Source organism: Lithobates pipiens, unplaced genomic scaffold (genome assembly GCF_037356315.1).
Source record: "Lithobates pipiens isolate NorthernLeopardFrog02 unplaced genomic scaffold, aLitPip1_a1.2 Scaffold_16, whole genome shotgun sequence".
NCBI classification, from domain to species: Eukaryota; Metazoa; Chordata; class Amphibia; order Anura; family Ranidae; genus Lithobates; species Lithobates pipiens.
Genome location: NW_027507748.1, coordinates 406,839,551 through 406,866,710, shown reverse-complemented (window position 1 = coordinate 406,866,710; position 27,160 = coordinate 406,839,551). Strand labels below are relative to the sequence as shown.

General features: G+C 45.1%; 1 protein-coding gene across 5 annotated transcripts in view; it reads right to left on the bottom strand.

The window, feature by feature from the left end:
• NF1 (neurofibromin 1) overlaps window positions 1–27,160 on the bottom strand; it is a 436,753-nt gene that overhangs the window by 258,255 nt on the left and 151,338 nt on the right. For all 5 annotated transcript variants that reach the window (XM_077482413.1, XM_077482415.1, XM_077482416.1 and 2 more), the window contains exons 16-22: window positions 26,718–26,841; window positions 21,313–21,559; window positions 20,451–20,524; window positions 20,131–20,214; window positions 15,034–15,474; window positions 14,704–14,843; window positions 11,768–11,890 (exon numbers count right to left, since the gene is read on the bottom strand). In XM_077482413.1, the coding sequence (XP_077338539.1) occupies window positions 11,768–11,890; window positions 14,704–14,843; window positions 15,034–15,474; window positions 20,131–20,214; window positions 20,451–20,524; window positions 21,313–21,559; window positions 26,718–26,841 (1,233 nt within the window). The remainder of the gene's footprint in view (window positions 1–11,767; window positions 11,891–14,703; window positions 14,844–15,033; window positions 15,475–20,130; window positions 20,215–20,450; window positions 20,525–21,312; window positions 21,560–26,717; window positions 26,842–27,160) is intronic.

Here is a 27,160-nt window from a genome sequence, read left to right as displayed (position 1 = left end):
TAGCACTTTTGTTTGCAGGCTTGCAGTTCCAGGGACGTTTCTGACTATCCGTGGGCGTCCTGTCGGGCTGGGGATGTTTTGTCGACAAAAGCCGCTTGTGAGAGGAAAAAGAGGGCCTTTGCCTGCGGCGTGGCTCCTTAGCCTTCCTGGCCTGTGGGAGTAGAGTACGCTTACCACCAGTGGCATTTTTATTAATGTCCTCTAACAAAGCTCCCAAGAGCCGGTCTCCAAGGAAGGGAAGATCCGTCAGGGCTTTCTTGGATGCCTGGTCAGCAGACCAGCATTTTAACCAAGTCAGGCGCCTCAGCACCACAGCTGATGCTAAAGCCCTGGATGACAGAGGGAGGGTATCCAGGGCCACGTCACAAACATACTTAAGGCCTTGCACTAGTTGGTCTGCTAGTTCCACACAGACAGGGGAGGCCTGTTGCTCTCCCAATTCACGGTGCAAAAGTTTTGCCCACTCAGTCAGTCTCTGCGACACAAGTGCGGATGCCAGTACAGGTGGCACGGCTGACCCCACAACCATAAACAAGGAACGAGCCACCGCCTCGGCCTTCCTATCCATGGGATCCTTGAATGCAGGAGTCCCCTCAACCGGGATCGTGGTTACTTTATTTAACCTGGATACTGGGGGGGTCCATGACCGGAGGAGCCGACCATTTCTTGAGAAGGCTTTCCTCAAAGGGTTAACGCACTGCCATGTATTTGGGGACCGAAAAGGTCCGTTGCGGGCAACCCCATTCCTTGTAAATGAACTTGTCAAAATAAGTCAGATACGGGAACACCTTAGGTGAATGTGCTGGCTTGCAGGACCCAAAAGGGATTGGTACATCAGCAGAGGGATCCGTTGGCTCCTGAATCTTCAGGATATCACGCACAGCTGTGATAAGTGCTCCAACTAGTGCTTTGTTGTGCACATACCCGGACGGGGACTCATCCTCACTTTCCGAACGGTCCTGGTCAGCGTCATCTGACAAGACAGAGCAGAGGTCACCGCCTCAGCAGGACCCAAGTCTGCGTCAGAGCTCTCCCCAGAGGAGGGGGGGAGGGGCAGGGGCCGCTTTTTAGCACCTTTCTTCACACGTACCGCCTCAATCTTGACAACGAACGAATTGAGGACCGCCGTAAGGGTGTCCATAGGGACCGCATAGTCTGCAGGTGACCCGGTTGCAACTGCCTGTATTTCGGGGGAAGAAACTCTAGTTTCTGAAGCCATGCTGACCCTACCCTGTCTGCCACCCGAAGGGGACTTAAGACAGTGAGTCCCACCCTCCTGCTGCCGCTGGCTTAGGGGCTTTAACCCAATGGACTCACCACCCTGGGCCATTCTGCACTGTATTACCGCAATGCCTGATGATCCCCAGCACTCCTAGATGCAGAGATAGAAAAAAACTGTTGGTGGCCGGCTGGTCGCACGATCTGTGGGCAATCAAACACACGTGTTCAGAACACAGGATAACCTCCCCAGTGCTTTGCGATGACCAAACAGGAAGCAGAGGGCGCAAGGGCAGCCGCTAGAACACAAACTTGGTCCGGCTACAAGAAAATGGCCGCCGATGTCCTCAATGGGGAATCACCAGGAAAATGGCCGCCTGAAGCCAGTCTGACCCTTGCCCATACTTAAAATGGTCTCCGAACAGCGCTATGAGGGACTAGAGAGAACATGTGGCAGGCACAGCGCTGCACCAACACAGGGGCATGACTACACAGGCATCCAGTGGGACTAAGCTTCAGGACCCAGGCACCCAGCACAGCTAAAACCCCCAGGTGAGAGCCCAGACACACCGCTCAGCACATGTACAGCCCCCACCCCCCGTGAGGGGAGGAGGGAGTTGGGGACAGGGGAGAGAAGAGAGGGGGTGAGAGGGGCCCCCAAATCGACCTCCCAGGGAATTCCCAGCTGCTCCACCCTGCCAGGCAGGGAGAGCTGTACTTACCAGTCTTGAAGCTGGGAGACATTCCACGGTAGTCAACTCCTGATAAGTACAGGGAAGACTACTGGCCTTGGCATACTGTGACGCAGACATCAGTAGCCCGGTCATATTTACGCCCCGGAGCATAAAGCTCACGACCCCCTCTGGAGCTGAGGTATGTCATGGCCTGTCGAGCCTTAGCTGCGACCTGCACACGCTCGCTGGACTGGGGAGACTACAAGGATAAGTGAACCAGCCTGTCACCTAGCCAGCTGTTGATAGAAGATCACAGGATCATTCATCTTGCGCAAAAAGCCAAGCTTCTGCATCAAAAAAACATGGACCTATGGGCCCACAGGGTTCCAAGGTCCATCTCCGTCACTAGGCAAGAAAAAACTGAGTTCTGCCTGAGCAGGCTGTGGGGTTGTGCCCTAGGGACCGCCCCATGGACGTCACTAAAAGTTCTGAAGTGTTGTATTACAACTTGCCTAGTATCTCCAGTGATAGGGCTAACAACCCATTTAGTTACAGAGAGGAGCTGTGTCGGTCAGTGAATATAAGAGAAAACTGGAGTTAGTACTCACCGGTAACTCCTTTTCCAGTGGTCTTCCAGGACAGCCCTTGAGAGATGGAGTCCCTCCCATCGTCACAGGAAACACATTGCCAATCAGTTCAAAAGGCGGACCTTCAGGTCCCTGGTCAGTCATTTACCAAGAACCGAAGGATGGAACTGTAAGAAACAACAACATAACCACAACAAACAATATCGTTATTGTATTAAACTTATGAAAAAAATAAAGGGTGGGATCGTGCTGTCCTGGAAGACCACTGGAAAAGGAGTTACCGACTAACTCCAGTTTTCCCCAGTTGTCTTTCAGGACAGCCCCTGAGAGGATCCCCAAGTACTCACCAGATTAGGGTGGGACCACGGCCTGGAGGACTTTCCTCCCAAAAGCCTGATCCTGACTGGACATTAGATCCAGTCGATAATGTTTTGTAAAGGTGGAAAAGCTTGACCACGTGGCCGCCTTACAAATTTGCTCCGGGATAGCACCAGCCCTTTCTGCCCAGGAAGCCGCCAATGCCCTTGTGGAATGGGCCCTAACACCCCCAGGAGAGTCTTTGTTCATTGCTCTATAACCCTCTCCTATAGCTAACCTGATCCACCTAGCTATGGTGGCTTTTGAGGCCTTCTGTCCTTTGCGTTGACCTGAAAAAAGGACAAAGAGGGAATCTGAGATTCTAAACGGACTTGCTACTTTAAGGTATTCTAAAATACAACGTTTAACATCCAACAAATGAAAAGTTTCCTCCTTTTTTGATGCATTCTGACAGAAAGAAGGAAGGACGATGTCCTGCGACATGTGAAATTTAGATGCCACTTTTGGCAAGAACCCAGGGTCTGTCTTTAGAATGACTATCTTCCAAGATCTGTAGGAACGGTTCTCTTATAGAAAAAGCTTGCATCTCACTAACCCTACGGGCTGAAGTGATTTCTAACAACAGGACTGTCTTGAACGTGACCAATCTTAGAGAGAACTCTGATATAGGTTCGAAAGGAGATCCTAACAAAGCTTTCAGAACGACAGCTAAATCCCAGGAAGGAGTTTGGTTGACTCTGACTGATTTACGTCTAGAGATTGCTTTACAAAATCTAGAAATGAAAGGATCTTCCTGCAAACGTCTTTCTAAGTACACGCTTAAGGCAGCTATCTGAACCTTGATAGTACTAGGGGTTAACCCCTTGTCTACCCCCTCTTGTAAGAACTGAAGGATATCAGCTGTGTGCATGCCCTTCCTCCCACAGTTGTCCAACCAACTATTGAATTTTCTCCAGACTTTTCTATATATAGCCCTGGTAGTTGGTTTTCTACTCTGTAACAGGGTCTGAATCACCCTATCCGTCAGACCTTTACTTCTCAAGATTTCCTCCTCAGTAACCACGCCGAGGGGCTCAACAAGGTTACCTGAGGGTGAAAAAGAGGTCCCTGCGACAGGAGATCTCGCCTGCAGGGAAGTCTCAGTGGAGGCTGGTCCGACAGCTGTAGCAGCGTTGTAAACCATGGCCTTTTGGGTCAATATGGTGCCACAAGGATTAAGCAAGTCTCCTCCGCAAGGAACTTTGCTAGAACCCTCGGGATAAGGTGGAGAGGCGGAAACGCATATGCCAGGCTGAAAGACCTTGGAGCTTGTAAAGCATCTACTACCAAGGGGCGATCCCCTGGGCATAGAGAGCAAACATTTTGGACTTTTGCATTCGACCTGTTTGCAAAAAGATCCACTACTGGCCTTCCCCAGTTACTATCAGATTGAAAACTTCTGGATGTAGCGACCATTCTTGATTCGAAACTTGTTGTCGACTCAAGAAGTCCGCAGTGCAGTTCATCTTCCCCCTTCAAATGAATCGCAGAAATGGATTTTAGATTGGACTCTGCCCACTGAAAAATGTGCCTGGCCACTGATATTAAACAAGGACTTCTGGTACCTCCTTGTTTGTTTAGATATGCTACAGCCGACATATTGTCTGAGCGGACCTGTAGATGATGACCCTGTAGCAAGGTCTGGAAGGCCAACATAGCCCTGAGGATTGCCGCTAACTCCTTCCAATTGGAGGAGAGAAGCCTCTCCTCCTGAGTCCACCGGCCCTGGGCCCAGTCTGAGTTGAGATGAGCTCCCCAACCCCAACTGCTTGCATCTATGGTCAGAGTAGAGGTGATGGGCAAGACCCAGAGAACCCCCTTGTTTAGGTTCCCTGCGTCCTTCCACCACCAGAGGGACTGCTTTACTCTTCTGGGAATTGATACCTCTTCCTCCAACTCCTTGCCCTTCAAGTGATCTAGCAAGAAACCCTGGAGGTCTCTTTGATGGAACCTGGCCCATTGCACAGCTGGAATGGCTGCCGTCATGAGGCCTAGCACTGACATGATCTCTCTTACTGTGCACTTGGAAGAGGTTTGGAGAAAAGAGATTCTGCGCCACAGGTTCAAAATCTTTTCCTCCGGTAGTACTATCGTTTGCTCCACTGAGCTGACTTTGTAGCCTAGGTATAAGATCTCCTGAGTAGGAACAGTCTTGGATTTTCCTGATTGATAATCCATCCCAGCTGTCCTAGACTGAGCTATGTTAACTAAGTCCTGAGAGAGCTTTTACTCTGAGTGGGCCGTCAGTAGTAAGTCTAGATATGGAATGATCGAGACCAACTGAAGCCTTAATGGAACTAGTGCTTCCCCGAGAAATTTGGTAAAAATTCTCGGGGAGGCTGACAGTCCGAATGGAAGAGCTCTGCACTGAAAATGATAAATCTTTGCATCTATCTGAATAGCCATGCGAATACATTTCTGGCATTCCTTCCTTATAGGTATATGCAGATAGGCGTCCCTTAAATCCAGGGTAGCCATAAAAACCCCCTTCTGGAGGAGATTCTTTATTGAGTAGATCGACTCCATCTGAAACTTCTTGTACCGGATGGTGAGATTCAGAGGGCGGAGGTTCATAATCAGTCTGAACTTCCCGGACGGCTTTTTTACCACAAATATATGAGAGTAAAAACCGTCCCCCTGCTCCTGAATGGGAACTGGTGTCAATACCTCTTGATTCACCATTTCCCCTAACAAAGGTAAAGCCCTGGCCTTCTCTGAATGGCTGGGGAGCTTTGTTACAAGAAATTTTGAGGGTGGGCAGCTGCGAAACTCCAGCGCATACCCTCTCTTTATTATGTTTAAAAAAACTTGTTTGAGGTTATCTTCTCCCATTGTGGAAGAAAGCTCGATAACCTTCCCCCCACAGGGAGCCTGATGTCACTGGGGCTTAGGGGCCTGACTGGGGCGGCTAAAAAGTAAGCCCCCTTTTCCCTTCCCTTTTTGACCTGTCCAGTGCTTTTAGGCTTGAACTCCTCCCTTTTGGCGGGTTCCTTAAAGGGATGAAAATTTTTTCTTGAAAAATCTTTTTTGATGGGAAGTCTTCTTCCCGTCTGCCGTCCTTTCTAAGGCGGTATCTAATTCAGGGTCAAAGACCAAATCCCCTGTAAAAGGGACACTACACAAGAGAGATTTGGGCTCCCTGTCACCACCCCATGTCTTCATCCATACCACTCTTCTACCTGCCACTGAAAGTGCGGCAGTTTTAGCCGTAAATTTCACTGAATCAGTGGAGACATCAGAGATAAAACTCGTGGCCTTAAAGAGCATAGGAAAGGTCTTTAATAGCTCAGCCCTAGGAGTGCCTGCTTTTAGATGCTCTTGCAGCTGTGATAGCCAGAGCTCCAAATTTATAGCCACACAAGATGTGGCTAGAGCCTGTTTTAACCCGGCCATGGAGGCATCCCAGGCCCTCTTTAGGACCACATCCGTCCTTCTATCAATTGGATCCTTTAGGTGACCCATGTCTTCGAAGACTAAGTCAGATTGCTTTGAGACCTTGGAAAAAGGTGCATCTAGTTTTGGATTCTTATTCCAGACCACCTCTGGGCTCTCATCAAAAGGGAATCTTCTTTTTAAGGAATTGGGAAAGAAGACTTTTTGTCTGGTTCAGACCACTCCTTAAGGACCAGATCCGAAAGTACTTTATGTATGGGAAAAACTTTCGCCTTCCTCTTCCCCAGAGCCTCATACATTAAATCATGCCTGGATAATTGAGTATCTTTTTCATCAATTTCCAGCGTATCATAAATGGTGCTCAAAAGCTCCTCTACCTCCTCAAGAGAAAGCTTATACTTTGCGCCTTTGTTGGCTACAGCCTGATCCTCATCCTGATCCGAATCAACGTCAGAGGATTCAGGACTAACGAGGGGCTATCCTCCCTGACTATACGGGGCTCCCCGGAACTAGGTGTCATAAGGCATGGCGAGGAGGAGATTGTAGCTGCCTTAGTGGTGGAAACAGCTGTACCTATGTCCGTAATCAAATCACGAAGGGATTTAAAAGTTGAAGCCATTTCCTCTTTAAAGGAGCCAAGAAACTTAGCCAAGAGGGAATCTGCCTCTGTTTTAAGAATGCCTGCAATACACTGTTTGCATAAGGCTTTACCAGAACCCGAAGATAACCTATTTCCACAGTTTGGACATTTTTTGCAGCCAGACTTATCTTCCCTTGGGGCTTCCTTAGTCTGAAACAAGAAAGAGGGCATCCTTAGTAATTAGACTTAATAATACGCTAGGGAACACCTGTGCTGTACCACCACCGCACACAATCCCCCGACTTGTTAAGTGAACACCGCCCTGGTGTACTACAAGTCCCAGCCTTAGCACTACCACCAACCACCAGTGTAATGATGTGCCCAGCAGCCTACCTGGTTTGGACTGGTGCCTGCCTCCACCGGAGCATCCTGGGGATTAGCCTCCATGGTCCCCCTTGAGATCCGGTGCAGCTGGACGCTGGCGGGATCGTACAGGCACAGCGTGGGCTTTTCTCTTCCTCCCTGTGCCTTCAGAGACCCGGAACCGGAAGTCTCGGCACACAGGGATGACGCAGTTCTGGCGGAAATCACGCAACAGTGTCACCGACCCCCACCGCTATCAGCAAAGAGAGCAGAGGAGGACACAGGCTGCCGCACTGCTCTCAGGGGGAACTAGCATCATCCTGACGCTGGCCACCTCAGCACTGGAGAGAGGAAGGGAGCGGGTCTGCTCCTACAATGCTGGATGGTACCCGAGCCCTAAAAAAGAAAAAATGGACTAGCAGAGAACCTACCGGACAGGACCCAGTCCCCCAGCGCAGGTTCACCCTCTTCAGGCAGCCCCTGAGAGATGTAGTCCTCCTGGTCCTGGCAACATGTTCCTCCGACGGAGGAAACACAAATGACTGACCAGGGACCTGAAGGTCCGCCTTTTGAACTGATTGGCAATGTGTTTCCTGTGACGATGGGAGGGACTCCATCTCTCAAGGGCTGTCCTGGAAGATAACTGGGGAAAAGCAGTTTGCAGTCCTGCAAGATCAGTTCAGGGACCCACTTTGGGAGAGCATGGAGGCTCCCGAGACTGTGAACCAACAGAGACAACCCCCCACCCTGGAGTCAAGCATGGGCGATCCAACATACCAAGAAGTACTTGTCCGTGAACCTTGCTTGAGAGGTCCAGCTTGTGAAGCCAAGCTCGTTCAGAGCCCTCCAGTGGGGGCCTGAGGGACTTTGAGTCGTTAACCGAGGAAACTGGGGAAAGAATGCATGTGTGCAGAGGAGGAAGGACCCTGCCAGCAGAGAAGAAAGGCATTCTGACACTTGTAAGACCCTTAATAAGATCATCTAGGATGGCAGTGAAGAGTGCTGCTTGCCTTGGAAGGAAAGTTAGCCAGGGCTTGCTCAGACCTCTGGTCCACATCCCAACAATGAAGCCAGAGAACCTGGAAAAGTACTAGCAGTAAGACAGAAAGCTTGGAAGGAAAAAGCCACATCCATGGACACATCACAGAGTACCTGAGGCTGCCAGTTCTCTGTTAAAACCAGGGGAAAAAAATTCCTTCTCCAGGCCTTGGCGTAGGAGCCCAGCCCACCCAGTGAGAATCCAGTACACCAGAGCCGTGTCAACATCAGGCATAGTGCAGAGTCCGCCACCATAAATCTAGTTGGGAAACAGACTGTCTCCCTGTCCTTGGGATCCTTAAAGGGAGGATCCTTCCTCCTTGGAAATAAAACCAATAAAATAGGAAAGATAGGGAAAAATCTTGGCAGAACGTGTCAGCTAGGGAGTGTACCAAAGGGGACATTAACTGTCTGCGTGGCCCCAGAAGTACCCTCAGTCTGCAATGTCTACCACAGAGTAATGTGTGCAGTCACCAGCACCTTATGCACAGTAGCAGAATCACAGGGACATGGGGGAAACCATGCCCCCATCACCAGGAGCTGAACAGCTAACAAAATTAGCTGAGGTGCTGTATACCACTGGCATTACTGCAACTGCTGACTTGGGTACTAGCCACAACAGGCACATGCTGGGTCACCAACATCTCTGCAGTGCCACAGCCACGGATCCCTTCTTACATGTTTTTTTGTTTTGTGGTGGAAGATGCCACATTTAATGTCACACCATCAAAAAATTAGAAAAATCTTGCGAGCTACCATTCATAAAGAAAATACTATATTGACAGCTGCTGGCAATGATCAGCTCCCATCCCATGCACCGTCCTGTCCCCTCCCAAACACGTGTCAATACAGGGATATGTATCGACGCATGTTTGGGAGGGGACAAGACTGTGCAGGAGAAAGCTGGTCTGTCTCAAGGCGGAGGGACCTACGATCTAAGTACGATCTCAATGGTTTTCGGCTTTTGATAGTGTTGCACTTAAGCACCTGTTCCATGTGAGTACCCCGGACTGGGGCTTTTTTGTTCAATAAATTTGTATATTTTAAGTGGTATCACAGTATCCAGCTTTTTCTTACACCGTTTGTATGTGGAGACAGTGTTATTGGGCAGCCCAGGATCCAACAGCAATCACAGAACCCAGAGGTGGTTCCACACGTGTGTTTTGACTGAATTTAATTGTGAGGTCACATGCTCAGAGGTGAGTGGCTATTACCTAGGAGGGAGCACCAGTGTGTGGACACCTCAATACATTTGAATCACAATACAATAATTATTTTGATATGGACTTTATGATTTAATTATGTTGCACTGACTGATGAGTATCTTGATCAGTGCATCACGTTTATGCACTTTATTTTCACTGTCACTGTGTATATCCAGGATTCATTACAAAATGAATTTATGACTCAATCATGTTAATTTGATTTGCATGAATTTGCACTACAGTAATTTATTGCACTATTGTCACTTTATTTTTTAATTTTTATAAGTATTGTTTACATTCTGAGTATATGTATATATATATATATATATATATATATATATATATATATGTATATGTATATATACTCAGAGTGTGTGTGTGTGTGTGTGTGCACACACACACACACACAGTTGTGATGGCAGAATTTATGACTTCTTGGCATTTTTCAGAGAATATGACTGATAACACAAAAATGTTTTTCATGCATGGTGTTTGGCTGAAGCGATTTATTATCAATCAACTGTGTTTACTCTCTTTAAATTGTCGCTTGCCTTATTGCACAGGCAAGCAACAGTGCCTGTGCAAAGAACCGCTTCATGTTAGGAGGAACAGTAATGTTAGTAATGTTCCAGGTATGATCCACATGTTTGAAAGTCCAGGGTACATTTTTGTCAGAGGCAGGAGAAGGAGTTGCCAGGGAGTGCCAGCAAGGAGAGTATTGGTGGGTCGGGAAGGCCCTTTTCCACAGACGAGCCTCTTTCACAAAGGAAACTGCATTCATATGATTATATGCATGTGTTTATAGATAATTACTCCACACACAAAGATTTTAGATGGTGGAATGCACACTATGCATTTACTTGCCTTTCAGTGCATTTTGGCTAATTGTGTTTAGAAGAAAACAGAACTTTGTCCATAGGCAGATTAGATACTACAAAACACCCTGAGGAAGATATGCCGCACCCCGAGTATCGGCACACAGGGGAGGGGTCAGGACAGAGAGATACAGTATACCTGCCTAGAGAAAATGCAAGCCATACCCATACTATTAGGCTCCATGAAGTACAGTGCACTGATGCACCTTATACATGTGCGTACCCAAGGTGAGCTCATTACCATAAGGGGTTTCTGGATTTCACCTATGCATGATTCAGAAACATGGCTGGATGCAGAAGCATGTTAATTTGATCACTGGAGATCACGTCATGTTGCATCTATCTCACCACTATCAGTACTTTGTTTCTCATCACAGCCTAACATAGGCTGCTACAAAGACTGTTTAATGTTAATCATATAAGGACAATCATATGGTGTATGCACTTGCGCGCACGCACACACTTTTTTTAATTTACTTTTGCAATTTTGTTTTTATTTTAATATGAGTTATATGTATACCAGGTAATGGTTAGGTTTATATATTTTAATCAAATGATTGTGGTTCTGGCACTATTTGCAATTGTGCACTTTTTTTTCAGTTGTGCGTTTACATTTGTGTGCGCATTATTTGCTGCCACAGATTGCACCTGCACTTTATACCAGCTGTGTGTTTATTTATGCACTTTATTACTCACCTGTGCATCTAGAATTATAGATCAAGACATGGATTATTAGGTATAGGACCCATCTAGCACAGCTTATGTAATTTTTATTTTATTATGCACGTATGTATGAGACGCGTTTAACGTTTGCAGCTTGATAGTGGCATATAGTTAGAAGTGAGCTTTTTAAGGCTCAAAGGATTTGTTTGTTTTTTTACAAAAATGCATTTAAGCACATGTACATTTAAATGCAGGAGAAACATCTGGAAAGTATTAAAACAGTTCCCCAAATTTTTCCTGCATTTGAATAAAACAAAAATGCAGGAGATCCTTGTGAATGGCAGCTTACTTTTCCCTGAATGAACATTATAGCAAGGTCGCTTAAAGGGCTTCTTTACACAGCCGTTTTGCCACATACACTGGATTCCGGTAACAAGAATCAGTGGATTAGGAACAAGTGTCCGATTCTGGACACACCTGATTGCATTCATGTTCGGATCTGTCCCTAGCCTCAGGTAAGCGCATGGTGTGGCTACGTGCGAACTGCGATGGCTGCTGTAAGCCTGTCAATACTTTGTACAGGCTAAGCAGCTGATATTCGAATGTATCTGTTATTTCAGTCATAAGAATTCTTGCTGCTGGAATATGGTGTATGTGGCTAACCTGCTGTTCAAAGTAGGCTTTAGGACAACCACTGAAAAATACCAAGAGTAAATAAAAGATTTAAAAAAAAGGGAACTAAATATTATACTAACTATACACATTGTAACGCTTTAAGCAATTATTGCTTTTCAAATGTCATTGAGAAACTCGCCTAAACTTCATTTCTTGACAAAAAGAAAGATCGTCCCTCCGTTCCATCATTACTTCCACCAGTTGACACAGCTTGGTTTTGATCTGTATGGCATGAACCAGGTTACCCAAAACACGTACATATCTGAAAATCGAGAAATGGCAAGATCTAATCAGAAGTCACGGTATAGATATAGCCACATTTCAATGAGGACAAAATAGGTTAAAGTAGAAAGTCCAGGGGAAAAAAACGTTACATATACATACTAATACATTCGTTTAGAAAAAAAAAAAAAAGGAATACACTTACTTTCACATACAGATGATATTAGAATTTGAAATCTGAGGGCCAGCAGTGTAAGCCAATCATGCTTTTTGCTTTGCATAGTGCTGTCATTTTTAAGGCTGAACTTGCTTTCAAAGATTACAGGCAGTCCCCAGGTTACAAACAAGATAGGGACTGTAGGTTTGTTCTTAAGTTGAATCTTAAAGTCAGAACAGGTCCATTTTCTAAGTGTAGCTCCAGCCAAAAAATCTATTTTTAAGCTTTTTTGGATAGCATAGGGAAGGGTTAACATTTGTTTTGCCGTCTGTGCCCCTGTTCAGAAGATTTCACCTAATTTTCTGTCCCAGTGACAATTGGATTTTGAAAATTTTGGGCTGCTAGGGAAACGTGGATTAAGCATCAGTGGAGACACCTTTTTTCCTATATTGACTCTTACAGGAGTGAATTTCCCTTCCTAAGGGTAGATTTCCTCTCACTTCCTGTTGTCTCCCTCCGTTTGTAAGTCAGATGTTTTTAAGTAGGGGACCGCCTGTAGAGCACATGGATGACCTTATTATGCTGCTGTTCTTTATTTTCTAAAATCGGCAGGCAGGGGGAAAAGGCTGAACTTGTCTTCAAGTAAGAGAACATAGCAATGATCTAATAAGTGTGCTGTGGTTCTCTTTCCCCAATCATCAGGCTGGGGAAAAAATGTGTCCAAAAAAACAAAAACCGTCAGTAGCCAATATTCCTGCATTTTCACTCATTAAATGGATATGTACCATTTACAAAAATTTTGCCAGAAGGAGGATGCTCAAATTTGCAAATGAGGAACACTACCTACACTATTCACAGAGCTTCACTTCTTCCAATTTTATGTTATGCTACAGCCTTATTCCAAAATGGATTAAATTCATTATTTTCCTCAAAATTATACAAATACCCCAGGAAAGATGAATGCAGCAAAGTACAGAGACATCCTTAATAAAAACCTGCTCCATAGCACTCTGGACCTCAGACTAAGGCAAAATTTCATCTTCCAACAGGACAACAACCGTAGAAAAACAGCCAAGATAACAAAGGAGTAGCTGCGGGATTACACTGTAAATGTCCTAGAGCAGGTGTCTTCAAACTATGGCCCTCCAGTTGTCCAGGAAATACAATGCCCATCATGCCTAGTAATGTCTGAATGTCAGAGTTTTACAATGCCTCATGGGATCTGTAGTTCCGTAACAGTTGGAGAGCTGTAGTTTTAAGTTTCCTGTCCTAGAGTGACCAGGCCGGAGCCCAGACTTGAAACCCATTGAACATCTCTGGAGAGATCTGAAAATGCTTGTGCACCGACGTTCCCTAGCCCAGGGGTCAACTACAGGGCCGTGGCCTTTCTGCAGCTGAGAGTGGCATGAGACACCTGGGCAGGCGACATGAAAAATCCGGGTGGCCGGCGTGAGACAGCCGAGCGGCCAGCATATGGGAGCCAGGTGGATGGAAGAAGCGAGGAGGCAAGCAGAGATGTCCCTGCATCAACGCTCTTCCTCCCTCACAGCCGGTGTCCTGGCAACGTCAATGTCGGAGGTGCGGTGGGGAGCAGAGAGATGACATCTCATTGCCCCGCATCACCGATGTCCTGCCTTCATTCGGAGCCTGCCTCTGTGCTAAATGGGCCATTGCTGCCACTAATGCAGTGGTGGCAGGCGACAGTGGCAAGTGACACTGCGCATCTGGTGGCAGGCGACAGTGGCAAGTGACATTCCACTTCTGGTGGCAGGCGACAGTGGCAAGTGACATTCCACATCTGGTGGCAGGCGATAGTGTCAAGAGACATTCCACATCTGGTGGCAGGCGACAGTGGCAAGAGACATTCCACATCTGGTGGCAGGCGACAGTGGCAAGAGACATTCCACATCTGGTGGCAGGCGACAGTGGCAAGAGACATTCCACATCTGGTGGCAGGCGACAGTGGCAAGAGACAAACTCAGGGCTCCTACTGATTCTGCATTATGGCGAGTTTAACTATTTATTACAATAACGTAATAGAAATAATTCACTTCAATCACCCTGGCACCAGATCAAACATGGTGGCATGATGATTGAAGTGCTAACACCAGCAATTGCCGGCAAAAAATCGTTTACCCTGCGTGTAAAATCAGGGGCTTGTAGGATGAGGGCAACAATAAGCTGCAGACTCTAGGGCGAGGGCAACTATAAGCTGCTGACTGTGGGGCGAGGGCAACTATAGGTCAAAGCAAAAATAGACCGCAGATTATAATATCAAGGCAAGAATAGGCTGCCTATTGTAGAATTCAAAGCGAGAACATGAGAAAAAAAATATAACACCATTCTATCTAATCCATCCAACACCTCCATACAATGCACTTTATAGGTATTTTGTGGTGTTCTCTAAACATACAATTTGGTTATCAATCTGATGGGTTTTTGCTTTAAAGCGGAAGTAAACTCATCCACAAAACAGTTTAATTTCCGGGGCATGCCGGAAACATAACACTCCCATTGGTTGTGCTCTCAATCAAACTGTTAAACCATCCAATGGCTGGTGTCATGACTGATCACATGCGCAGCATCATGGTAGTTTTATATTAAACAGAGGCAAAGATGGCAGCTTCCTTGGCTGAAAACGATAGGGGGGTTTACTTACACTTTAAGTAGGGTTGTCATATTAGTTATACAGTTACCTGACTAGATTTAGCATCATGGTTTCTAGACTAGCTTGTCCCAAATGTTCAGAGCTGCCTTCTGTGTGATTATCAAGCAAGTTCTTCAGGATAGTAATCGTCTGTTCAACAAATTGAGTGTTTGTGTCATTGAGCAAAACCTGTAATGCAAACAGGACACACTGTAATAAAGTTTTTTCTAATGAAACCCAAGGTAAAAAAAAGGCAAAAGTTGATGTATAAGCAGGCTGCATAAAGATGCAATGCTTGCTTTTTGGATTACACTGCTAAACTAAAAACAATCAGCACACGTTAAACACATTAACTCTTCATAAAACACATTTTACTTACCTGCCCTTGGGAGTCAAAGAACTTGCTGATGTTGTTCTTCATTTTGTTGAACAGCATTGAATACAAAGCAGGGCTTAACTCTAAACCAACCAGGTCTTTGATGTTTGTCCGAATTTGAATTCCAACTTTCTCATTGTTGCAAACCATTAATGAGAGAAGCCGATCAAGAAACTTGCTGACTGGAGTTTCTGCATTTCCTTCAGTAGAAACCATTGAGATAACGGAACCTTTTCGTTCATTAACAGGACCCATAGGGGGACTGTAAGTAACTAGTCCCACATTGCTGCGATGCTGCAGACAGACTCCACCAAGTGCAGAAAGAAAACCAGTCATATTAATCCACTCCTGTAGCGAGTCTGTGTCAGCCAGGTCTATGGAACCACCTCCACTTACATGAGACATTCGCCTCTTGACAATGGTTTTATGAAGGCTTTCTGTGACCTGAAAAAAAAAAAAAAAAAACATGTAAGCTCGGTTACCATAATTGCTCTTTTGCATAGCAAAAATCAACCCATGAACAAATGAATTACCAGTCAGTTTTAGAACAGAGATCCCAGGTGATTATTTTTCTTCATTATGCTCTCAAACACTTAGAAAAAGCACATCACTAAAAAGTAAAGCAACAAGCACATACACTATATTACCAAAAGTATTTTGACACCTGCCTTCACATGCACATGAACTTTAATGGCATCCCAGTCTTAGTCCGTAGATTTCAATATGGAGTTGGCCCACCCTTTGCAGCTATACCAGCTTCAACTCTTTTGAAAAGGATGCCCACAAGGTGTCTATGGGAATGTTTGTGTGGTCAGGCACTGATGTGGACGGGAAAGCCTGGCTTGCAGTCTCCACTTCAATTCATCCCAAAGGTGTTCTATTGGGTTGAAGTCAGGTCTTTGTGCAGGCCAGTCAAGCGCCTCCACCACAAACTCGCTCATCAATGTCTTTACGGACCTTGCTTTGTGCATTGGTCTAAATGATTTGGTGGAGGGGGGGTTATGGTGTGGGGTTGCTCATTAAGTTCCAGTGAAGGGAACACTTAAAGAGTTACTAAACCCAGTAATATGAAAATGGTTCAATTAGTTTTAATTGACCACCCAGATTTCTTACATTGTTTTTCTTGCTGGACTATGTTTTTCTCCTTCCTTCTTTTCCCCTCAGAATAACTGGATACCTGCATCATCTGGACTGCCTCTCCCCCTGGCTTCAGGGTGGGACACTGCTGGGTATGGACCTTCCTAGCTCCTAAGGTTGTAAATGTACTCTATTTCAAATGGGTACAGACCCGAATTTGATCTCTTGTAATATCAGAGGTCTGAATGACAAAGTGAAAAGATCTCGGTTATTTAAGTCCCTGCAGTATCATAAACCTCATGTTCTATTTCTGCAAGAAGCCCGTCTCATGGGCAGTAAGATCCTGGCTCTTAAAAGGGCATGGGTTAAACAGGGCTTTCATGCCACATACTCCTCCTATGCAAGGGGGGTGACCATCCTACTAAGCAAGTTCCTACCTTACTCTGTGGAACAGGTTTTACTTGATCCTGGGGGGAGCTATGTTATTTTGATTCTTGAAATGAATGCTCAACGCTGGGCAATGGTTAATGTGTTCCTCCATTTGATCCCACCGTTCTATATACCATTTTCACAAAACTCGACCCCCACCAGGTTCACAAAATTATAGTTTGGGGGGGGGGGGGGGGGGACTTTAATGCCATTTTAGATCATAACATAGACACCTCTAACCCCTTTAGATCTGCCCATCCTGATCTAGTGCTATGGGCAGACATTCTGTCTTCAGGAGCTTTGGCAGTGAAGGCATCCGGAGGACAGGACTTATGCACATACCTCAGCTATACATAAATCGGTATCATGTATAGATTTGTTGTTTGGGCCTGTTTCGACTGTCACATTTTGGGGCAGGCTCCTACCTCCCGGAGGGCCTTAACGATCACTCCCTGTTGGAGCGGTTCCTAACTCTTGGCACCTATCGTGAGCCGGGATTATGGAGGCTGGCTTCACATTGGATAGACAACCCTCAAATCCAGGAAATAGTGGGACCCAACTTTACTGAATATTGGGCTGTCAATGAGGGTTCGGTCTCCCTTGATGTGGTTTGGGGGGCAGGCAAGGCTCATGCTCGAGGGGAATAGGCAGTGAGATCCGGTTTTGCAGCACAAACCACTCAATTGGAGCAGAATGAAAAAGTGGCGATGGGGCTCTTCACAGCTCATCCATAGCCTGAATACTATTCCTCCCTAGACCAGGCGAGAAGAGCCTTGAGGCTCCATTACACCTCGCAGCTGCAGTCTGATAGACGAGGAAGTTTGTCGCCAAACTGAGTCAGGGGACAAGAATGGAAAATTATTGGCCAACCTGATAGCGGAACCCTCAATCCAAACAGTAATTCCTAAAATCCAGACTTGCAAGGGTGCTCAAAATACAGACCCTGAGGGCATACTGAACAAATTTGATCTCTTCTATAGAAAATTATACGATAACACAAACCCCATCTCCACTGAGGCTATACTAGAGGTATTGGGGGGGGATTACTTTGGCTGCTCTCTCTGAAGAGGAGAGAAATACTCTAGATAAGCCCCTAACACGCGATCAGAGAGTGGTGCAGAGTGCCTGGGAGCCGGAGGGTTGCCAGACAGTATGTATCAGGCACACATTGTATTGCTAACCAAACCGGGAAAAGACCCCCCTCTGCTGTTCATCCTACAGGCCCATCTCCCTACTGAATTATGACCTTAAGATACTTACTAAAGTATTCGCCAATAGGATTATGCAGGTGCTACTGTCCCTTGTCAACATAGACCAGTTTTATGCCTAGCAAGTCCACAGACATAAATCTTAGACGAGTCTTCACCCATCTCCCGTCCGAGGAGAATGCCTCTCGGGTCTTGTTGTCTCTTGACATAGAGAAGGCATTTGACACAGTCAGATGGTCATATATGATACAGGTTCTAGAGGGTTTTCGTCTTTGGCCCAACCTTCCAGAAATGGATTGTCTACTCTACAAATCCCCCACAACCAATAATAAACTGAACGGTAAGCTTTCACCCCCCCCCCCTTTCCAATTAAGAGGGGGATGAGGCAGGGGTGCCCTCTCACTCCCCTGCACTGTTTGCCTTGGTGATGGAGCCTCTGGCGGAGACCCTGCGGAAGTCAGAAGAGGTGTCAGGGATCCAGGTCGGATCAATAGTTGAGAAATTAGCACTGTATGCGGGGATGACTCAATCCTCTTTCTGCAAGATCCTGGCCCCTCACTTTCAGCAGCACTTCAAATACTGGACCGCTTTGCTACTTTTTCTGGCATCCACACCAGCTGGAGCAAGCCACTCATTCTTCCCATAGATCCAGGGGCGAAACAGCAGAGTAATTCTAACTTACATCTACAATGGGCAAATACCATCAGATACTTATGTATCAATATCTCTTCCAATATCCAGGATTTCAGTAAGCTTAATCTGTCCCCGGTACTGTAATGGTGTAAATCTAAATTAAAGGCCTGGTCAAATCTTCCACTAACACTTACAGGAAAAATGAATTTAATTCAAATGAAAATGCAGTTCTACTGTATACACATTCCCCGATCTGGATACCTAAATCCCTCTTCCAACAAATAATTCCCTAATGGCTACCTTTCTGTGGCAATCACATCCGGGCAGATTTAGCAAGAAAATTCTACGCGGGCCTTGGACACGGGGGACTTGCTTGCCCCGACTTTCACGCGTACTATTTGGCAGCTATGCTCGCCCATGCCCACAATTGGCTGGTCTCAGATACCAGTGCATCAGTATTCCTTGAGGCAGCACATCTGGGATCCAACGAGGTCCTTTGCAACGCCCTCTACAGGGGGATAGGGGTTCACTGATAACCTTAAACACAAGCTATGAATGCGGTTGTCAGGGCTTGGCACACAGTAGTAATAAAACCTAACCTGGTGAAAGGCATATGGTCCCGACACACCGCTTTGGTGTAATCCCAGGCTGAAGAATTTGAATCTTTACAAAACCCCGAACTGTGGGCTGGCAAGGGCATCAATACTTGAAGGATGTTTGCAATGGTTTGGGTTGTTTGACAGACTGAAAAACAAATTCCAACTCCCAAATTCTTTTTTCAGGTTCCCGCAGCTCGGCCACGCCTTTGACTCACAATTCAGATCGGTTCAGCTCTGGGTTGAGCATGGCGATCTCAAAACTCTGCTAAATAATATTAATCTCCATATCTCAAAAATGCCAGGCACTGCTGCCGTCCATTGAAGTTGGATTGGATGGGCTGCAGGACCGGTGGCAGGCGGAGGTGCAGGAGCTGGACAGCAAAAAATGGGAAGACATGTGGGATTGCCCACTACAACCACTAATTATATATATTATATGTATAATAAGATAAACGCACACATAGTGTGACAAAGGCACATTTTCTATTACAAATGGGAATGTGTAAGGCCCTGTTCACATATAGTAAGATTGACCTGTGTTTTATCACCCTGGAAGAAAACAGGTCACAGCTAGGACACAAAGCAATTGTTTTAGTTGTTCTGTTCACAATGCAACTGATGTGCAGCTCAGTGAAGTGAGCTGTGATAAAATGCAGACATGCTGCATTTTATCGCAGCACACTTGACAAGATATCATGTTACTGCACTGCTGTACAATGACATCAACGAAGTGTTGCTTGCAGTTCAAAGTACAAAAGAAAACAAGAGCTGTGTGATGCACTAAAACCCGCATCACTCTACCACCTACTGCTGGTTTCGCTGCAGCCAGAATGGACAGCTGCTGCACACTAAACCACACTGCTGCGGTTTGGTGTACGCCAGATGTCGGTTGCTGTGTTAACAGGCCCCAAAACCTCTGCCAGAATGATACTGCGGTCAGTGTTCTCCTGCTATAGCGAACATTGGTTCCTCCTCTAATTTCTTGTACGGGAGTCTCTAGGCAGATGAGGGAGGGGGAAGTTCATATTTGGTTCACCAAAAGCAATAAAAGTCTGGACATTCTAACCTTTTTCTATCCTGTTGAGAATAATGGTAAAGGTTTTGGCTAGATTTGGCATTTAAAATGTATGAAAATATGCTGTGTTTTTCATCACCTGGCCATCTTCCAACTTAGTCTTTGGGAAGTTGAGAATCAACTTCGTGGCTTGCTCCCACTTCGTATACGTATCTTCCCAAGCCTGGGAACAGTAATAGAAGATAAACATATGCATGCTTAGAAAGAAGAAAATGTATATATTCTATATTATATATTATATATATATATATATATATATATATATATATATATATATATATATATATATATATATATATATATATATATATATATATATATATATATACACACACACACATACACACACACACACACACACACATACACACACATATACACACACACACACAAACTCACTTCGGTGTTTCCGGGAGTGGGATGTTCTATTCTTCTCAGCAAGGCCATGACACGTTTCTGTAGAGCGGCTCTACCTATAAATGTACACAAAGTAGCAAAGTCAGCCATATAAATGGTCTTAGAAAAAAGTACTATATACTTTAAAATTAATGTTGGCTTAAAGAGGGAGTTCACCCGAAAAAAATTTATTAAAAGCCAGCAGCTATAAATACTACAGCTGCTAACTTTTAATAAATGGACACTTGCCTGTCCCAGGGTCCAGCAATGTTGGCAGCTGAGGCAGATTGGTCGGCTCTCGGCTTCTGCCGCCGCCATTCTCGGTGAGGGGATCAGGAAGTGATGGGAATAGTCCGCGCGGTCTCTGTGACCCGTATGTGTCCCAGCAGACAGCGCAGTGGGACAGGAAGAGGCACAGACTCCCATTGGAGTCTATGCTCGGAAGTGGGTGCAAATACCTGTCTTAGACAGGTATCTGTACCCCCTCCCCCCTGAAAGGTGCCAACTGTGGCACCGGAGGGGGGAGGGTTCTGATGAGCGGAAGTTCCACTTTAGGGTGGAACTCCGCTTTAACATAAAAATGCTGAAAGAACCCAAATACAATGCCAAGTATACAGACCAAAACAATACAAAAGAGCCGAAAATAAAGGCACATGGGGTGGCATGAGAGTTCCAACACATGCATGCATCCTTACTGATACCAGCCTGAAATTTTGAAAAAGCTATTTAAATTATGCATTCTGAACCTGCTGACACAGGTAAGACAATTGGTTTTCATAGCACAATGAAATATAGAACAAATAACCTGAGCAGAATTTTCTACATATAAAATATAATACAAACTCAGATACACTCATAAGCTTACCCAGAGACATCATGTTGCTTACAGATGCAAACTCCAAGAAAGTGTTATAATTTGGCAAGAAATTATGAACAGATACTTCATCAATCCCACAACGTATATCAGCCTCCTCACACAAGCTTCGAAAACAGGACATGGCCACTAGAACAGCTTCAATGTCTGGGCTCCAGAGAAACATGTACAGACAAACCTCTAATTTAGTGTGGGCTTGACGACATATTGGAATTGCACTTCCGACAGCAGCACACTCCTACAAGAAAGGATCAGAAGTATGATTTACCAAGTACTGAGAAAACCCCAGGGAACATACAGTATCCGTTACAATTAGATTTGAAATATAGATTTTTGTACAAAGCTCATACCTGCTCTTAAAAATCATATACCGATGGAGAAAGTCAGCACTCAGTAAACATCAAATGGCAGACTTTATTGAAATTACATAAATGACAGTCGAAACGTGTTGGTTCTTTTAAGCTGTCATTCATATAAGATTTTAACCACTTTCAGACCGGACCATTTTGCTGGTAAATGACCAGAGGTCTTTTTACACTTTGGCACTGCGCTGCTTTAACTGGTAATTGCGCGGTCATGCAATGTTGTACCCAAACAAAATTTGCGTCCTTTTCTTCCCACAAATAGAGCTTTCTTTTGATGGTATTTGATTGCCTCTGCGATTTTTATTTTTTGCGATATAAACGTAAAAAGACCGCAAATTTTGAAAAAAAATGATATTTTCTACTTTTTGTTATTAGAAAAATCCAATAAACTCAATTTTAGTCATACATTTAGGCCAAAATGTATTCAGCCACATGTCTTTGGTAAAAAAAAAGTCAATAATTGTATATTTATTGGTTTGCGCAAAAGTTGTCACATCTACAAACTAAGGTACGTTTTCTGGAATTTACGCAGCTTTTAGTTTACGACTGCCTATCTCATTTCTTGAGGTGCTAAAATGGCAGGGCAGTACAAAACCCCCCCAAATGACCCCATTTTGGAAAGTAGACCCCCTAAGGAAATTGATAAGAGGCATGTTGAGCCCATTGAATATTTTATTTTTTTGCCTCAAGCGATTGAATAATGACAAAAAAAAAAATTTTTTTTTTTTTTACACAAAGTTGTCACTAAATGATATATTGCTCACACATGCTATGGGCGTATGTGAAATGACACCCCAAAATAAATTCTGCTGCTTCTCCTGAGTATGGGGATACCACATATGTGGGACTTTTTGGGAGCCTAGCCGCGTACGGGGCCCCGAAAACCAAGCACCGCCTTCAGGCTTTCTAAGGGCGTAAATTTTTGAGTTCACTTCTCACTACCTATTACAGTTTTGAAGGCCATAAAATGCCAAGATGGCACAAAACCCCCACAAATGACCCCATTTTAGAAAGTAGACACCCCAAGCTATTTGCTGAGAGGCATGTTGAGTTCATGGAATATTTTATATTTTGCCACAAGTTGCGGGAAAATTACAAACTTTTTTTTTTTTTTTTTTTTTTTAACAAAGTTGTCACTAAATGATATATTGCTCATGCATGCCATGGGCATATGTGAAATGACACCCCAAAATAAATTCTGCTGCTTCTCCTGAGTACGGGGATACCACATATGTGGGACTTTTTGGGAGCCTAGCCGCGTACGGGGCCCCGAAAACCAAGCACCGCCTTCAGGCTTTCTAAGGGCGTAATTTTTTGATTTCACTCCTCACTACCTATTACAGTTTTGAAGGCCATAAAATGCCAAGATGGCACAAAACCCCCACAAATGACCCCATTTTAGAAAGTAGACACCCCAAGCTATTTGCTGAGAGGCATGTTGAGTCCATGGAATATTTTATATTTTGCCACAAGTTGCGGGAAAATTACAAACTTTTTTTTTTTTTTTTTTTTTTTTCACAAAGTTGTCACTAAATGATATATTGCTCACGCATGCCATGGGCATATGTGAAATGACACCCCAAAATAAATTCTGCTGCTTCTCCTGAGTATGGGGATACCACATATGTGGGACTTTCTGGGAGCCTAGCCGCGTACGGGGCCCCGAAAACCAAGCACCGCCTTCAGGCTTTCTAAGGGCGTTACAGTTTTGAAGGCCATAAAATGCCAAGATGGCACAAACCCCCCCCAAATGACCCCATTTTGGAAAGTAGACACCCCTAAATTTAGGGGTACACTAGTGAGACTAGGTAATAAATGGCGGGTGCCCTGAAACTATAAAAAAATAACTAACCAACCAGCGTCACCTGTAACAGTTATATGGTGATCACTGGTGAAAGGGTTAACTAGGGGGCAATCAGGGGGCTTTATGCGGTACTATATGGGGGTCCCTGGCGCTATAAAAAGCTGCAGCGAACCTAAATACCTACCTGCCTAACTAGCGTCACCTGTGACACTAATACAGCGATCAGAAAAACTATCGCTTATTAGGCTGGGTTCACACTGGAGCGATGCGGGAACGCCACGAATGCGCGGCGGGTTCCCGCATCGCATGCCTCCCGGCGGCAGTTCACACTGCCCTATGCGAACTGCTGGGAGTGTCAGTGAAATGTTACTGACACCCCCAGATCAGTTCGCATATCGCAGTGCGATCTGCAAACTCGGATCGCATGGTGTGAACACCCATGCGATCCGATTCTGCTGCGGGCCAAAAAAAGGGTCCCGTGCGAATTTGCGGCGGGTGCGGCGGGTGCGGCGAATGGCTGAACTCGAATCGCACAGAGATCGGATGTGATTTGCACTGCAGTGCGGTGCGGTGCGAATCACATCCGTTCTCATAAACCGCTGCAATGTGAACCCAGCCTTAGTGACACTGGCGACGGGGGGTGATCACGGGGTTAAACCTTTATTGGGGGGGTTAGGGGGGTACCTTAGAACTAAAGGGGGCTAACCCTAACTGCCCTAACAGTTATTAGTCACAAATGACACCCGCCGGGTGATCAGGGGGTTAAACCTTTATTAGGTAATAAATGGCGGGTGCCCTGAAACTATAAAAAAATAACTAACCAACCAGCGTCACCTGTAACAGTTATATGGTGATCACTGGTGAAAGGGTTAACTAGGGGGCAATCAGGGGGCTTTATGCGGTAGTATATGGGGGTCCCTGGCGCTATAAAAAGCTGCGGCGAACCTAAATACCTACCTGCCTAACTAGCGTCACCTGTGACACTAATACGGCGATCAGAAAAATGATCGCTTATTAGGCTGGGTTCACACTGGAGCGATGCGGAAACGCCGCGAATCCGCAGCGGGTTCCCGCATCGCATGCCTCCCGGCGGCAGTTCACACTGCCCTATGCGAACTGCTGGGAGTGTCAGTGAAATGTTACTGACACCCCCAGATCAGTTCGCATATCGCAGTGCGATCTGCAAACTCGGATCGCATGGTGTGAACACCCATGCGATCCGATTCTGCTGCGGGCCAAAAAAAGGGTCCCGTGCGAATTTGCGGCGGGTGCGGCGGGTGTGGCGGGTGCGGCGAATGGCTGAACTCGAATCGCACAGAGATCGGATGTGATTTGCACTGCAGTGCGGTGCGAATCACATTCGTTCTCATAAACCGCTGCAATGTGAACCCAGCCTTAGTGACACTGGCGACGGGGGGTGATCACGGGGTTAAACCTTTATTGGGGGGGTTAGGGGGGTACATTAGAACTAAAGGGGGCTAACTCTAACTGCCCTAACAGTTATTACAGTCACAAATGACACCAATGCAAAAAAAAAAAAAAAAAAAAAAAAAAAATGACATTGGTGTCACTGTGACTGGGGGGCAGGGGTAATTGGGGGGGTGATCGGGGGGTAAAGGGGGGGTGTGAGTGTGCCTGGCATGTTCTACTGTGTGTGTGAGTGTTGGTGCAACTTACTGATCCGCTCTCCTCCGTGTCGGAACGAAAAATACCGACACGGAGGAGAGAATACATCACTTCCTCTCCTGTGTTTACATTACAGGAGAGGAAGTGATGTCACCGGGGATTTCTATTCGTCGGGAGCGATCGCGAGGGGGTGGCCATGAATGAATGGCCGTCCCCTCGTCCGGGATCGCTCCCGTACGAATACCGACCGCCGCAGGCACCGGGCGGGGGCCCGATCGGGCCCCCGACCCGCGGGAGGCAAGGGACGTACATGTATGTCCTTATGCCTGCCCGTGCCATTGTACCGACGTACATCGGCGTGCGGCGGTCGGCAACTGGTTAATAAAGGAAGACTGCCATTTGATGTTATACCAAGTGTCAACTTTTCCTCCGGTAGGTTACGCTATACATAGGCGACCTCAGTCTGAACACCAGGTGTAACTGAGGAATAGAGGAAAATGGAAGCCCCATTACACCTGTTCTTAGAATCAAACATAAATGTGGAGGCCGCCACTGCTGACATTTTCATTTGAAAATGCTGGTTGCCAGGCCTTTACCATCTTAGTCCATAACCCAAAATAGTGTTTTTTTTTGTTTTGTTTTTTCTTTTCAGATAATTAAATTGTACTTTCATGATGTACATACGGGTTCCTGGTCTAGGACTTAAAAATTCTATAGCTTTGGTACAATGGCCAGGCAGCCAAGATTTTCAAAAACAGAAATGACAGTTTCCATATTTCTCACTCGTAAAAATGCTAGTTGCCTCAGCTTATCCTCTGATTTAAGTGCAGAATTGTTGGCCCAAAAGAAGTGATGAAGATTTGTTTGGATTCTGATTTCTATGTGCTTGTTCCACGTGTTTTAAAGCAAGAGAGCCGGGTAAGCAGTCTTTTCATATAAAAAAAAAGTAAGCAATGCAAAGTTACATATGTCAGTTACAAGGTATTCCTTAAAATTCTTAAAGTTTTATAATACTTTAAAAAGGGAAAATACTAAACGGTCATACTGATTAGACTTTGTTCACTCATACTAGGTAAACGCTCAGTGTAGTATAACATGTGTTAAAAAGTACATTTTTCCTTTTGTATTTCATCCTTTGAGTAAAACACTTGGTAACCCTGCCAGTTTCCTTCTTTCATATTTCAAACTGATAACACTAGGCAAAGAAGCACACCCCCCATCCTAGTAGGTTTTCTGGCTGTGCAGGGAGAAGAGCCTGTCTGTCGTCAAATGGCCAACACTTGTGCTGATATACAGTAACCCCCTTTGATAATACATTCTGTTTGAAAAATATAAGATAGGCTCTCATTTTACTAAGTTGTTGGTAAATCAGAAAAGCTATCCATCGGGATAAAAGGATTAATAGAAACAAAAGATTCAGTGTATGGCAAGGTTAGAGGCTCTCTTCAAAAGCATTGCACAGAGCAGGTAAGTATTGTTTGTTTAAATTAAATATATAAAAAAAAAAAAACTAGCCTTTACAATCACTCTAAGTCTATTGGAAAAAAAAATAGCAAAGAATGTCACAAGAGTAAATTTATACATAGTATTTCTGTAGATACCTTATTTTTTAGAAGAAATTTATTCCTGCAGATTAAAATTTCTCGTAGCCATTTCAGGACTTCTGTGCTGTTGAGCATCTGATGACCAGTCAACTTTTTACAGATATAAAAAATCATTTGTGAACTGTGAAAAACATACAAAAAAGATCTTTATAATCTAAAATTCCCAGACAGCACTTAAAAAGCTAAAAAATACTACCTTTGACATACTTCTATTCATTTTGGGTCAAGTAATAAGTCTATAAGTGGCACAATGCTTCCGAGATTCTCCCACACCAATTACAGGTTGTTCCCTAGTTACAAACATCCGACTTACAAACTGAGGAAGACAACAGGAAGCCACAGGAAATCGACCCCTAGGAAGGGAAATTCACCTGCTGTAAGAGTTATGGGAAAAAATAGTTACGTCATACTTACCTGTAAAAGACTTTTCTTTTACACCA